The sequence below is a fragment of the Martes martes genome (genome assembly GCF_963455335.1).
Source record: "Martes martes genome assembly, chromosome: 6".
Taxonomy (NCBI): Eukaryota; Metazoa; Chordata; class Mammalia; order Carnivora; family Mustelidae; genus Martes; species Martes martes.
Window position 1 is genome coordinate 140,987,610 of NC_137893.1, and position 15,870 is coordinate 141,003,479.

Genomic DNA, 15,870 nt, shown 5'->3' on the forward strand with positions numbered 1-15,870 from the left:
AAATAAAAAGAAAAGAGAGAGAAGGGGCTCGGAAGCGCCGGGCGGGGAGGAGAGAAGGAGGAGAGACTTGGAAACTCCGACTGCAAATAATAAAGAAATTGAAAACAATACGTTAATATACCATAGCAATAAAAAGAGCAGGAGCGAGAGATGAGAAAGGGGATCCAGCCCGCCCTGGAGCAGTACCTGGTGACCGCCGGGGGTGGGGAGGGGGCGGCTGTCGTCGCCGCCGCCGCTGCAGCCTCCATGGACAAAAGGGCACTGCTAGCCAGCCCCGGCTTCCCCGCCGCCGCCGCCGCCGCCGCTGCTGCCGCCCCGGGCGCGTACATCCAGATCCTCACCACGAACACTTCCACCACCTCCTGTACCTCCTCCCTCCAAAGCGGCGCCGTCGCCGCCGGCCCCCTCCTCCCCAGTGCCCCCGGCGCGGAGCAGACCGCCGGCAGCCTCCTCTACACCACGCCGCACGGACCCTCCAGCAGAGCCGGGCTGCTGCAGCAGCCACCAGCGCTGGGACGCGGCGGCAGCGGCGGCGGCGGCGGCCCTCCGGTAATGCCCTCCGGTTCCCACCGTCCCCGGCCCGGGCGGGAGGTGGGCTCGCAAAGGCGCGGGGTGGTGGGCGCGCTGCGGGCCGCCCCGGGACAGCGCGGGGCCGAGCGTCGTGGGCCTCGGCAGCTGCCCCTCCAACTGGGTTTTATTGTTAGACTTGCGCACTCCCCCCTGCGCCCGGAGGGTCGGGGGGCTCCGCCAGGCGCGCGGGGCAGCGGGGAGTGCCTTGGCGAGGACCACGTCAAACACTCCGAAACTTTTTGCGGCCCCCCCCTTCTTTTCCTGCACTTTTCCCTACCCCCACCCTCCCCTCCCCTCCAACTCGAAGCTTCCTCTTTCTCGGGCGTAGGAAGGGGTCACGCCCCGGATGGAGAAGGGGGTGGGGGAGGGAGTCGTGAACTGGGGAGTGGGGGACTCTGGGGGCTGGAAACCGGGACACTGTTGGGGTGATGGTCCCCCGCCGGCCTCGGAGGCCCGTTGGTTGCCGGGGGTCCCTAAGGCGTGCTCGGGGCGCAGGGGCTCTGCCATGCGGCGCTTGACACATTTTGGGATCTGTAACTCCCCGCAACAAAGGGGCTGGGGGAGGCGGAGAGGGGTGGCGGGGGAGGTGGGGCTGGAAGCCGGGTGCGAGCTGGGGCGTGGGCTGTCCGGGGGTGAGGGACTCGCGGCCAGGCGCCCCGGCCTGGGCGCATCCTGGCGGCGCCCGCGGCGGCGCCCGCGTGGCCCGAGCGCCCGGGCCTTCCTCGCCGGGCCCCGGGCCTGCCCTTGACCCGCCTCTCCCCTTGCCCCTTCCTTCCCCGCCCTGTCCCCCTCCCCGCCCCCCGGCGACGGAGGGCGGGGGCAGCCGTGTTCCCGTCCCGCCGCCTGGGTCTGTCCCTCTCCCCGGGACCCGCCGGTGACGTTTCGCACACGTGCGCGGAGGACGCGCCTGTGACTGGGGAGGAGGCGGCGGCGGGAGGGGGCGCTGGAGGGGGAGAGGGGGGCACCCACTTCCTCCTGCTCGCCGGCTCCCTGGCCTGGGACGGTCCCGGCGCCCTCGCACCCGCCCCCGGCACGGCCACCCTCCCTCTGCTCTCCCTAACCCCCCCCCGCCACGGGCGCCCGCCCTCGCCCGGCGCCGCCGGTCTGTTCGGCCCTCCGGGCCCCCTCTCCAGCCGGCCCCCCCCACCTCCCCCGGAGCCAGGCTGGTTTCGGAAATGCCCTTACAGCAGCAGGTTAGTGACCGGGACGGCTCGGGGGCTGCCGCCGCCGCGGGGGCACCGGATTCTGTTGGGGGCTGAAGCCGTGGGGGTAGGCGGTTGAGCGGGGTTTTGGAGTGGGAACGGGGGGTTGGGTGCTTGAGGGAAATGAGTAAGCAAGAAAAATCTAACTAAGTAAATGCCCCGGCCTCCGGTTCTAGGAGCCTCGGGCCGGGAGTGTCCGCCCCAGGGGGTGGGTATGGTGTTTACGTGTATTTTTTTCCTAGGGGGCCGATGGATGGGCGATCGAAAAGCGGAGGGGGGGCTTCTCGCCAATGGCCGAGTTGAGCTCTGTTTTCTGTCTTGCTTCCCTTGTGCTGGAGGGGGAGGGGGGCGGGTCAGAGGGTAGGGTGTCTGTAGGATTCCCAGGCCACCCGCCACCCCCTCCCTTTGTCCCTGTAATTTATAAAGCGCCTTTGAGAGATGATTTAGGTCAGTATGCGGCTTCTCTTTTTGTTGATACTAGAAAGAAGTGTGGCCCGGAGGTCTCTCCCCTTTCTCCCTTTCTCTCTCCTTCATTCCCTTCCTCCATGCCTCCTGTCTTCACCCTCGTGGTGAGGCTTGGCCCCCACGAGGCTAGAAACGAACCCGAGTCGCCTGTGGTTGATAATACCAGTCGTTGACCTCACCTTGTCTCAGTTCCAAATGGGTGTATTTTTTTTGGAGAATCGGGATTTTGCAGGGCTCTTTAAGGAAGTCCGCACCTAGGCAGCACTTTGGGAAATGAGATGGGCTGTGGAATAATGAAAATTTTGTAATTCCCTTACTCTTTCCAATTTCTCCCATGGTTGGATCTTAACTGCTTTCCAGCCCCGCAGATACTTGCTGAGGATGTGTGATATAGTCTCATATAGTCTCAAAGAAGCTCATCGTTTTTTAGTGACAAGGGTCTGCCAGCAGGGGGGAGATAGAGTGCAGTGCCTGCTCACATACTGTATCCAGGATGCTGGATCTCAGGCACAAGAATATTCCATGCTTTTAGCATTAAATACTGTTAACTTCATCTGGCCACCTCAACATGTTTAGCATATTTTTTCAAGCTTACTGGCCCCTTACACAGTTCTCTTACTATATCATAAACCTAATCTGAAACAGCCAGCTATTGACATGTTTCTTGGATTGCATTCAGATTTATGGAAGAGTAGTTTTGATAATGGGAAATTATGAGACCACCAGATTGCTGGGTTCTTTTTTTTTTTTTTTAATCTTAGCCTGCTTGTCAAGCCTCCAAAACTGTCTAGCCAAACTTACATGTAGTTCATTGTCTTTAAAGTATAAAAGTGATCCTGTCTTCCAAGTTATTTCAAAACTTTTTCTTTTTTTCCATGAGATTATTACTCCAAAGTCATGAGCGCTGAAGATGAGGTTTGAGTCTCTTATCAAAATTATATTAGACTTTTATTTAAGTCTTGAAATTTTGTTCATCTTCTTTCCCTGAGGCAGAAGATAGCTTGGGGATAGCTAACTGATTGGCTGAGCGCTGAAACCATTTAAACACTTTGTGTCCAAGAAGAGGTTGAGAACTCTGTTCTACTGGCCAGAATTGCAGACCCACCTGGTTCCAGTTCTCAAGGACGTTTAACAACTTTTTACAGGAACAGATCCTCACGTTTTTTTAGTGGGAGAAAATATATGAGTACTCCTTACTAGCTATCTTGCTGCTATTATTTACAAGTTTTATGATCCTAGGCAAATCAGTTAATTTCTGCAAAGCTTTCCTCTTCTGTAAAATAGGAACAATAGCAAGGTTAAGACAGGTTCTTTTTTCTTTTGAAGGATTCAGTATGATAATGCATGTACAACTCTTCACACAGTGCCAGGCAAATAGATACCCAACAAAATCAGCATTGAGAAATGTTATTTCTTTTATAACTTAGAGAAATAGTGCAAGACTTTGCATACACTCCCTTCTTTACATATGAGAGTAAAAGGGTTGAAAGTTTTCTAAGGTGATATGTAATTAACGATACCGAATTCATTTGGGTTTTTTTTTTTTAAGATTTTGTTTATTTATTTGACAGAGATCACAAGGAGGCAGAGAGAGAGAGAGAGAGAGAGAGAGAGAGAGAGAGAGGAGGAAGCAGGCTCCCTGCGGAGCAGAGAGCCCGATGTGGGGCTCGATCCCAGAACCCTGGGATCATGACCCGAGTCAAAGGCAGAGGCTTTAACCCACTGAGCCACTCAGGCATCCCTCATTTGGGTTTTTAAATTCACAGAACCTGGCTCTTCAGCCATGGGTAAAACAGGGACATGTCCGTAGGACAGGACTATATAGAGATAGTGTTGAACGGCCTGTACATGATCTTGTGCCCTGAGTGGTGATAAATTTAGATCAACTCATCCTCACTTTTTCGCCGGGCCTCCACCTCTCCCCTGACCCCACGGACCTGCTCCCTTGTGGGTGCCGTCTGTGCTCCCTGGCTTTCAGCTGTCAGCAAGGCCGAGGCGTGTTCTAGGTAAACTCATTTCCAGCTGGTGGACTATGGGAGATGGGAGCGCTGTAGAGGACCAGAGCCAGAGTGCTATTTTCTGAAGCAGAAGGGGCTTCATCATTTTCCACCTCTCCTAAAAAAGCAGGTGAAATTTATTTCATTCTCCTCCTAGAAAATTTGGGATCTATTCATGCGAGAGACTAGTAGCCTTTCACATCTGATTTAATTTAATGCAGTCACAGCAGCCTCCTGATTATACTTGGGGAAAGAACCCACAGTACTTGAAATCTCGGTGTGAGAATGGGCAAACCAGAGATGCTATAGCTGGTTCTGCTTTTTCCTGTGCAAGTATAAAAGAAAAACGCCGGGTTCCTGTGGTTCTATACTCAATAATCTTGCTTCTGCTGAGATATATGGTTGGTGCCAAGTTTAAACTAGGAGAGAATTTTTAGTCACTACATTCCCCAAAAGGGAAGTCTTAACATAACGCAGTGCCCAGACTTGGGCAGTACAAATAGCTCCTCTATAATCAGTACCAAGGGTGCCCCTCTAATCATCCTCTGAAACAAAGCACCCTTAACTGTGCCACTGTGAGCGAAGGAACCCAAGCTCACGAACAGGAAAGGATTTTTTTTTTTTTTCTATAAGTCGTCACCTTGTGTAACTCTTGGAAGAGTAGATTCTGAGATTAATGTTGTGCGGTGTAAAGCTAACTTGAAAACAGAAAATAATACTCAAAGCTTAGGCGTGAATAAACAGCAGCACCTGGAGATTTAAAGGCTGGAGGGGGTGGAGGTGGGGAGTTGCCGTTTTCTCATTTCTCAGAGATCTCATGCAGTAGTTTTCTTTAACCTTTTGTGTCTTGGGGCGCCGGGGTGGCTCAGTTGGTTAAGCGTCCCACTCTTGATCTCAGCTCAGGTCTTGATCTCCGGGTCACGACTTCAAGCCCTGTGTTGGGCTCCACGCTGGGCTGGGCATGGAGCCTACTTTAAAAACAAGACAAATGAAACCTCTTCTGTCTTGATTGCCTTCCCCGAAGATATCCCGAAGATATCCCATCCGCGCCTTCAACCCCCTTTCCATAGGACTGGGACCCATTGGCAAAGCTTCAGATATCCATCGTTCGTTTTTCTGACTTCCCCGAATTTACTTGTCGTCCGTTTGTCCCCTTCGCCAGGGTCACGAGCTCCCATTCCTTTGCATCCACCTTCTTTCTCGCTAACGTTGTTGAACCCAAGATGAGAGAAAGCCAGCATTGGGCCTGTGCTTGGGATATCGAGTTCCGTCTCCGTGCCCATGAAACCACCCCAAAGAGTGCAAAGCATAGAAGCAGATTTCAATTCTTATCAGATTCTCTGTTTCCATTTGGTTTTTAAAGAGAGGAACTTTCGTGAATTCTTGGAGGTACTAAGCATGTGGTTTAATGCGTATTTTCATGCTTGTTAGCAGCTGAAAAATAGTGTTTTAGGAACTGTATTTACAATTACTAAGAACCATTTTTTTTTACTAATCATTTTTCATGGGACTAAGAAGGGAAGATAAACTAGGAAAGCAGTAAATATAGGAAACCGCTCATGCTATCTCTTTCCTCCTACTCTGATCCGCTCTTTGGCTTCATAGAGTGACTTGGAAAATGTCTCTTACACAAAGAAAAGTTAGACAACAGAGAGCTTAGAAAAGCAACAACTGAGGTGGGGACAGGAAACCCAGGAGGGGGGTTAATGTCGATGAATAATGCACAGCGCTTTTGCTCTAATAAGAAGGAAATTGGTTCGTTTTCTGTTGTCACTTTCGTTTCAAATGCTCCCCCCACCCCCATAAAGCAGTGTGTCTTTAGAACTCCAGGAATGTACGAGTTACAAGAATGCATTCTTAGTCTTCCCTGGACCTTAACTGGGGGGTCAGTCTTGTGGCCCTGGCGGCCACAGTCACCTGCAGTATCGCTTTGAACTAGAAGGAATAAAGCCCACTGGCTGCTAGATTGTATCACCAAGGCCATGCCCTTTGCTTTGCTGGAGAGAACCTGAGCAAAGCAGGCCATTACTTAGATTTGTGAACTAAGGCGGGGGTCTGTGCCCACTGGAGGCTGATGGGGAGAATGGACAGCTGATGAAATAAGGAAGGGATGGAAAGAAAAGTACGGTTACCCTTGAACAGCACACACACACACACAGTCAAAAATCTGAGTATGGCTTTTGACTCCTCCCCCCAAAACTTAACTACCAATAGTTAATAACTGATTCTAATAACACAGTTTAAGCTTTGCGCAGTGGCAGTATCGTAGCCAGTGAGGTTTATCCGAGGCGCGATCATTGCTAATTGAAAACTTTTCCCTAATAACACAGTTGACATGGATTTTGCCTGTGTATTACATACAGTGTTAAAATAAGCCCGAGGAAGGAAAATGTTAAGAAAATCACAAGGAACAGAAAAGACACTTCTAGTACTGCAAAGAAGAAATAAGTAAAAACTCATAGAAGTGGACCCATGTACTTCAAACCTGGACTGTTCAAGGGTCCACTATAAGTGACTTTGGCCCAACTGTCTGGGGCTCGCTGTAGGGTCCAGGGAATGTTCTGATAACTCAACAGTCCTGAAGAATAAGGCTCCAGGTTAGCCCAGGCAACAATCGATGATCCCCATGGTCTTCGTTCGACTCGTGACATTCAGAGCTGTAACTCGACAGAGTCATTCTCTGACCCAATCCCCTTCATTTTGCAGGTGAAGAAATTCAGGCCCAGTGGAGTTCAGTTACTTGCCCAAGGTCACAAGCTAGCTCATGGCCAAGCCAGGACTGAAATTGGAGACTTGAATTCTTAGAGGAAGCCTCATTCACCAAGAAAAAGTTAACGATGTCTCAGGTGCCCTCTATGGGAAAAATCGGATGTATAGAGTACATTTTAGGTGGCCTTCAGGAGGGGTTACTTTTTTTTTTTTTTTTTTTTTTGGTAAACGTGCACATGTGGAAGTGTCCTTTGAACAGTTGGTCTTGGAGTAACAACTCATTGTCAACTATTCGGAATAAGCGAAGCGACTTTAGATGTTCAGTGAAAGGGAATATTTTTTAAATGGAAGGAATGACAGACTCTTACAACAACGTGATAGTGTTTTTAAAGCTTTGTTACTGACAAGCGTGTTCTCCGTGTATCTGACATTTCTGGTTCTGGAAAGGGGAAACATGTACAGAGACGAGAAGCTAAGAGGACTTTTTAAAGTTTCTTCAGGGCAGGGGCACCAGATGGGTCTGGTGCTGGAAGTTTCGTCCGGGGCCGTCCACGTCCGGAGTTACTGGACAGGCTTTCGGAGGCGCCTGCCCGGTCACGCGGGACTAGAGGCTCTTCCCGCGGGAGACACACCTGATTGAACCGAGTGGCTGGTCAGTTAGCGCTTTTGGAGGAAGTCCCCATCCCCTAAAACCCAGAACGCATTTCATTAAAATGTCTTCTTTTACGGGTGGAACTGAGGAAACTTAAAAATAGAATCACTTCAAGCCCTGGAGCCTAAAAGTGAAACCCGATCTGAGGTGGGGCTGTCGTTCATCCCGCCGTTAGGGGCTGGGAGCTGTGGCTTGTGTGTCACCCACAGACCCGCAGGGGCCGCGTGCAGAGATGGCCGAGAGGCCGGGAGTGCTCAGGAGCACCGAGACAGCAGTTCTGCTTGTCAGGGAAACTTCTTCCCAGAAGATATTTTGGTAAACGGAGTATGTCTTCCAGGCAGGGAGAAGCCGAACGCCCTTGGTCCTCCGGACCAGCCCATGCCCGGCTGTCCCAGAAAGCCTTTTGGCTCCATGGGCATGCTCTAGTTTTCATGACCCCAGTGGCTGTGGCTCCGGACACTGGGGTCACGGGAAGGGAACTCAGCCCAGAGGGCTCACCCGCTTCTTTGCCCGCTGCTGTTTCTGATGCTCCGAGGCTCTAGAGCTAGGAAATCAGAGCTGTAACCCTGGGGGCCCCAAACCCCATCCCCTTTGAGCCCCGCTGGGTCCAGCAGGCCTTAGGAGAGAGGGAGGGGGAGGCTCATGTGTGCCACAGGGCACCCTCACCTTGAATCCAGGCGAGAAGGGAAGGTATGAGGGTCAGATGGTGGAGGCCAGAGCACCTGGGTTCTCACTCTGGCTCTGCGCACCAGCCCTGTGACTTGGGGCTTAGCACCAGCCCCTGCATCTCAGTTTCCTCACCTGTAAAATGGGAAGATCATAGTACCTAGTACAGAGTTCCTAATCCCTGGGGGGTTAGGAAGACTGCATGAGTTTGTTTGTAAAGTGCTTAGGGCAAGGCCTGGCGCGTGGGAGCGCTGGTCGGAGTGTTCCCTCGCTACACTGCCGGACCTGGCCCCTTTTACAGCCGTCCCCTGGACTGTCCTTTGTGGCCTGTTTTCTTAACTAGCCCGGTGTTCCCTTAAATCCAGCTACACCTCTACAAAAGTGGTGACGAGGAGGAGGCGTGATGCATGGGGCAGTTTTCTCCTGACCTGGTCATTAGGGTCTGTGTCTTTATAAGCCGTGCATTGACTCGGGTTGAATAATAAGCTTCTTAGAAGAGTAGTAGTAATAGCATCGTGACAAAAATCTTTATTTCTCCAATTAAATGTGTTAATAAGGTTGCACTGCTAACATGAACTGCACCGTTAGCATGATTTCACTTCTGCACGGTAAGCCATGGCTTGAGACTGAATGGCAGAAATTGGGGTGCCTGAGCACCCCGGGCCCCGGCCAGCGTGGAGGCCCTGTCCGGTGGTGGGGGGGAGGGCCGCATTGCTCTCCAGAGTCGGGCAGCCCGCCTCTGGACCTCTCTGTGCCCTCCCCAGCTCGCTCTCCCCCCTCTCCTCTCCCTCTGGCTGGCTTCTAGAAGGATGCCAGTGTTGCGGCCTTCCTTGGCTTCTCCTGTGACTTACCAGATTAATTACAACCTTTTTTCCCCAGCGTTCGAGGTCCGGTGAAATCTCGCCTTTCCCATGCTGCCTCCCATTCCTCCCCGCTCGGCCGCAGGCCCAGCACAGCGTTTCGGCTGGCTGCAGGGTTCCCTCTGGTGCCTTCGTCGGCTCGTGGCTTCCCTGTCCTCCCACTCCACCTCGCTTCCTGCCCTCGTTCCCACTGGCCCACCGCGTCTGCCTCCTTGCAGCCTTCTCGCCGGCGTTCCTGCGGCCCCAGCAAACCGGTCGGTGGTGTCGGTGGTGTTCCCGTCGCGGCGTCCCCACGGTGCCTTCCACCCCGTAGACCCAGACTCGAGACGCGGTGGACGTCTCGGGTGCGCTCCGCACCCCGGCCGTCCTGCTGGGGATGCAGAAGTCTGAGGCGTGACCCGCCCGCTCTGGAGTTGACAGTCTGTTTGGGGACACAGGCTTTAAACACGAGGTGATCTCGCGAGCAAGATGAAACAGAAGGAAAACAAGACTCCTCTGGTCCTCAGTGGCGCGGTGTCCACGGGAGGGGCCGGCCAGGCCAGGAGACGGGGAGCTCTCGGGCCATCAGCCCCGGAGCACCCAAGGGTGCACGTTCAAATCATCTGGGCACTTTCAAAAAATGCGAAAACTGCCCCCCCCCCCCCCCCGTTAATTAGAATCCTTGAAGGTGGGATCCAGACATGGGAAGTTTTCTCTTTTTTTCAAAGTGTCCCAGATCATTTTGCTGTGTGCTGTCAGCTGGAACCACGGAGCTAGGTGGAGAGGGAGGACTGAGGAAGTGGTTGGTGGCTGGGGACGCATCGTGAGGCAAAAAGCAGGGAGTGGAATATAGGTCACCTAAGGAGAGACCAGCGGGGCTGAAGTCAACATGGTGGAGTAACAGGACCTAACCTTGGCCGCGTTGGTAGTCCTGGTCTAGCATAGGGACCGGCCTTCCTATGAGGGTCAGGCAGGGAGGTAGTTGGGGGGGGGCGGAGGATGAGCGATGGGGGGGGGGCTGTGCTTGAACACAGAAGAAATGCCCTATCTAAAGGGGGCCGCGGGACCCAGCCCTAGGCAGTGTCTGCCGGAGGGGAAGGCAAGCCCGGCGTGTTGCCGTATCTGCAACCTTCTTAAAATGCCAGAAATCTACCAGTTTTAAAATGTTGGCTCGATTAAATAGGAAAATGTGCAGGCCAAACAAAATAGGTCTCTAGGACAGATTTGGCTTAAGGGCTGCCACTCAGCAGTCTCTGGTCTTTGGGATAATAATAGCTAATGTTTATTGAGTGCCCGTGTGTGGAGGGCGCTGAACTAAGTGCTTTCCCCACATTAGCACATTATCCACATAACAGCCTGTGAAGTGGGTATTATCATCAGGCTCGTTCTGTGCAGGGAGAGACCGTGAGGGGTTAATGAGGGGAGCCGTGGAAACGGAACCCGAGGGGCCTGGCTGCAAAGTCTCGGCTCATTCCTGGCTTTTATCCTCCATGGTCTCCGACGCGGTTTTCATTCTACAGCAGAAACTCAAGATGCCTGTCCCTGAGAAATCACCCGGTGTTTTTCCAAGCTTACCTGATAGTAGGAATTGCCTGTAGCACTTGTTCCAGGCTTTTCCCTGTGCCCTCTTCAATTAGAGAGAAATACCAAGATCTCCTGGTCTTCTGGGATGTTTGGCAAAGACCGCGGGAAGTAGGGGAGCACAGGCAAAGGTTCTGGAAGCTGGAACCGCCCGGCGAGGGCTAAAGCTGCCTGCAGAACCCGGGTCGGGTGTTAGAGGGTCCCCTCAACTCCTTCCTCAGTCGGAGGGAATACCGCAGCAGACCCCGGAAATCTAGGCCAGGTGCACTGGATCCCAGGCCCGCCCCTTGTGGCTCCTTCACCTGTTTTTCCAGGTCCTTGCGGAGGCAGACCATCTGGATGACCCAAACCCCAAAGTGGGCGAAACCGGAAGGGGCTCCCAAAGCATCGAGAACCTTGGCTCGGGAGGTCTGGGTGGGTATGATTGCCACACACCGGGTACCAGCACAGGCTAGGAACATAGCGTATCCTGCGATAGGCTGCACGTCGTGCCCTCGGAGGATTTACTTGACCCTGTAGTAGGAAGGCTTTTTTGGGTCTAGGCTGCCTGGAATAGGTTACCAAGGGAACCCAAAGCCAAGAAGCTTCCCTGGGAAGGGAACCGGGTCACACCATTTAGGGCAGGGGCGCCGTGGATCTCATGCGTCTGGGAGCAGGACAGCAACAGTGACCATTTGAGTAGACAGGATGAAAGTGAGGGCGATTCTTAAAAAAAAAAAAAAAAGAAAAGGACTGTAGACTGCCTCGAGGTTTCGCTCCTGGGACTGTGGAATGGACGGGGCTGCGCGTGTGCTCCGTCGCGCCACGCTGTGGGGAGGGAGGGGATGGTTGTCTGTGAGTGACACCGCAGGCCGTCCAGTTTCCTACAAGGCTAGGGCCACCACGCACTGGAAACGTGGCTTCGGAACAGAGGCCACGATGGGCATCCTGACGAACAATGACAAGCCAAGAGCTGGTCTCTGTCACTTAAAAAAAAAAACAAAAAAACCAGCAACAACCAAAATGAATATGGTGCCACAAAAACCTTCTCTGTTTTCACTTCTCCCTGTGTAATATGAAAACGAGACAGACCCGTCAGGTTGGTTTGGGGATCAATACTGTCAGGGCTCCCAGAGACCAGCCATCAGACGTCATTTATCATGTGCTCTACCAGGTCCGGGCCTGGCTCCTGGCTGCTTTGAGAAAGCCCCCAGTTTGCACCCTCTCGAAGGCGAGACCCAGCGAGAGAGTGCTGCGCATAAAAAGAAAAGGTCACATAATTATGTCTTGAACTAAGATGCCTCTTTGGACGGTCATTTCCCAGGCTCTCTGATTTTGCTGATTAGAAAAAGAAAAAAAAAATCTTGAACTTTCTTAAGCTCTAGCACATTAGCATTTAAAAATGAGTCTTTGAGTCCTCTTCTGGAGGAAAGGCTCCTGTAAATTCTAAGTATCTTTATAATTAATTTTTAAATATGTAACGTGCACTTAAGCCCATTTGCAGCACTCCGTGAACTGACCAATTTAGTGGCTATATCGGGCAGCAGCACTGGTGACGATCACACTGATAATGTAACGTTTCCAACCTTTCACGTTGCTGTTTTCCCTGTTGGTATCTCCGACACCCTAAAAATGCGGGACTCTGTAGGAGGCGAGGCTCTGGGCCCCAGAGCCCGGGGCCCTGGCGGTGGGGCACGGAAGGAGCACAGGCTGGACGATGTGGCCTCAGAAACAGGCTCTGTCACTTACCAGCATGTGACCTTTTACAAATTAGACATCTGAGCTGACGGTACCTAAAATAGTGTTTCCTGTCTCCTTCAGTGGTTTGAAGGATTAAATGAGATAGGGTTCATAGGAAACGTGTGCTCCTGATTTAGTCCGTGCCCTGTCTCCACCTCCATGTTAGAAACTCCTGAGTGTTGGTGAGTCTGAAATCTCGGTATCTTGACCCCCCCTCCAGGGAAAGCAGAGTGTTGAACAGATACACACCCCCACTTTGTGCAGAATGCAGTCCCCTGTGTTCTGAGGCATTCAGAGGCAACCAGGACGTCCTTGCCCTCATCAGGAGAAAGGCAAGATGGAACATGTTCTTCAGTCATTAAGACAAGATAAAAGACAGTGGAGGCCGTACGATGGTATCGGTGGAGTTTCTTGGGCATCCAAACTTGGAAGAGGACAGAAAGCTTGAGGGCATTTGAAAATGGAGCAGGATTTCAGGCACCACTGATGTTTTGGCGGGAGACTGCCTCCCTCACTTGAAGTCAGCAGCCCCTCCAGTTATGATGGTCAAGGTAGTCTCTGGACATTGCCAGGGTCTCCTGGGGGCAAACTGGACCCCACCCCCATTGAGAACCGTTGTACTAGAGCTTGAAGGTAGGGCAGAAAAGGAATCCCGCAGATAGATATATCTTATATATTAACACTCTAAAACATGGTAGAGATTTTCAAAGCAAATGATTTCTCATAGCTTGATTTTAATTTCGGGATGCCTGCCCTCCCGTGGAACCCCAGAGCTGTGCTCCTACCCTCGGTAGATGATACAGAGAAAACATGGTCTGTGTAGCCTGCAGAAACCCTGTCTGGTTTCTCACCCAGTGTGCAGTGAATCGGCCCCTCGAAGCCTTCCCAGAACTTGGAGAAGAAAGGATCAAAATCTGCCGCTCAGGGAAGGCCGAGGAAGTTTTGCATTTATCATGTACTGACCTGGGTCATCAGGATAGACCTCAGGACCTCCTTCTCAGCGTGGTTGTTGGTCCCTGTGCAACCGCGTCATACTTCGATGATCTGGGTGCATAATTTCCCCTCTCACCCCCATCTCCCTCACCCGAACTGGGGTTCCTACCTCACGGGGCTGTTGTGAATGAAGGTCAAATGCCATGATGTGTGTCAAGTGCTGGTCAGGGCTGGCCACCTGGTCAGCTCATTTTATGGCTGTTGGTAGCGGTACCATCATTGTTAAGTAGAAGGCTTCCTTGCAGCCCAGACCAGCTGTTAGCAAATAAGGTAAAGTGGATTGAGAGGTACAAACTTGCAGTTATAAAATACGTTAGTCAGAAGTAGGAGAAGTACAGCATGGGGAATAGTCAGTGATACTGTAACCACTTCATACGGTGACGGTGATGGTAGCTACACTTTTTGGTGGTGAGCATTTCCCAGCGCAGATAACTCTTGAGTCACTGTGTTGGACACCTGAAACTATTGTCATATGCACCAACTATACTTCAATTAAATATAAAAATAACAGGGCGCCCAGGTGGCTCGTCAGTGAGGCGTCTTAACTCCTGGTTTTGGCTCAGGTCATGATCTCCGTGCTCAGCATGGATCTGCTTGGGATTCTCTGCCTCTCCCTCTCCCGCCTCTCCAAAAAAACAAATAAATAAAAATAAAAGTAAATGCTCAGAATAAAATAATCCTAAATGTGCATATCGAAAAAGAAATTAGAAAGGTAAAACTCTTGGAAAAAAGAATTGGGAGTCTAGAGATTTAAGAAACATCTGTTAATGTGTTATTAATAAGCCGGCAGAAGTGCATCAATGTCAACTGAGAAATATTAATTTGCATCAAATACTTAATAAGAAAAAATGCATAATATACATTTTTCATCATATGTAGTAACTGCAATCCAAACACTGAAATACATCAGCCAACTAGGAAATTTACACATTGTTGAAGACTAGATTACATTTGTAAATGAAGAGAAAAACCTGGTGGTTTTTCTTTTTAACATCTTGTTTATTATATGTTGCACGTGACAGTATTAACTGTGGTGCACACAGAAGCAGATAACAAAAATAAGTCAAGCTCTCCATCCCCTAGAAGTGACCCAATTTTCCCTTCTACGAATAAAAAAAAAATATATAGCTCAGTCTTCCGTTCAGACTTGCTCGCTGAAACATGCAAAATCTGAGTTCTGGGTTTTCAGAATTAGATGCTTTAGCAAGAATATGCATATCAATCACTTCGCATTCTGAAGTAGTATTGGGCTGCAGGACTAGAAGGACGTGAACATGCCGAGAAGAGTACGCTGGGCGGCCTGGCGTGGGCTCCGCACTGCACTGGTACCCCGGGGGTGCTCACCCCTCCCGACTCCTCATCCGGCAAGTCCATGCGGGTGGCTGGTAATTGACTGTGGTGGAAGGATTTAGGCCGGGGAACATGGCACATGCCACAAATTCAGGCTTTTTTTTTTTTTTTTTCCTGGAGAGCTGGTTGTGAAATATTTAAAAATGTATACTGTTGTGACCATGAAAAAAAACAACAACTCGAAAACAGTTAGCAACCATTCCCTTTGTAGCTGGTGTGTCTGCAGCCTCTTTCCCCGGCTCACTCGCACCCACCATGGAGCATACCGACTGCTTTGACTTCCCGGGGGGTTCTGTAGGGGCACCTGCTGTATGCCAGCCCTCTTCTAGGCGCTAGGCATACAGCAAAGGACAAAATCCCCTGCCCTTGGGTGGCTCAGATTGGAGCTAATCAAGATTTTGCCACATCGTAAATAGCCTGTTCCCGTCTTTGATGGATTCTGGTCTTTAAAAACAAACAAACAAACAGTAGTTCTTGGGTTCTAGGGTGTCAGACCAGGGGAAACACTTGGGAGCATGTTAGAACTGCGGGCTTTCCGGTCACACCTGAGACCTCCCGAGTCAAAAACTCTGGGGGTGGGAGCAGCAGTGTGGGGTTAAGCAGCACCCCCTCCGCTCCGCCCCCCCCCCCCCGTCATTCTGGGGCACCAAGTTTGAAAGGCACCGTTAGAGAAAAGCCAGCTCTCCGCTCTCCGCAGGAACGGGCCGGGGAATGCTAGGGCCTTGTTTGTGCGGCAGTGTTGCTCACTAAGAGCCAATCTCATAGCAGCCGAGGTTACAAACGATAGTCTTGGGTGTATCAAGACCGTTCGAAACTGGCAGGACCCCTTGATCTCTCCCTGGGCCTGGCATCCCTCCCTGAAACCGGAGACTCCGAGAGGATCCTGCCCGCCGCGGCCCAGAAGGCAGCAACAGGAATTCTTAGCCTTCTTTGGGCTTTTCATCATCCAGCAAACAGGGAAACTGCTTCCCTCCCTTTTCTCCAGAGACTGTTGACATGTTTGGTTGACAAATATTTTCCTCCTTTTAATTCCCTCCCTCTTCGTGGTCCTCTTATCTAGCACCATTAAAAATCTTTATAACCAAATTGCCAGCCAGATGTACAGGACTTATCTGGAAATGAAACGG

The 15,870-nt window shown here is 51.5% G+C and overlaps 1 protein-coding gene across 2 annotated transcripts in view; it reads left to right on the plus strand.

The window, feature by feature from the left end:
• Positions 1–150: 150 nt before the first annotated feature.
• Positions 151–15,870, plus strand: part of E2F3 (E2F transcription factor 3) — a gene marked incomplete at its 5' end in the record, with an annotated part of 75,060 nt that continues 59,340 nt past the window's right edge. The window contains one exon of one of the 2 annotated variants that reach the window (XM_080807298.1): positions 151–549. In XM_080807298.1, the coding sequence (XP_080663424.1) occupies positions 151–549 (399 nt within the window). Of the gene's footprint in view, positions 550–1,405; positions 1,764–15,870 lie in introns of those variants that run through there. The other variant, XM_080807299.1, reaches the window with a different exon arrangement.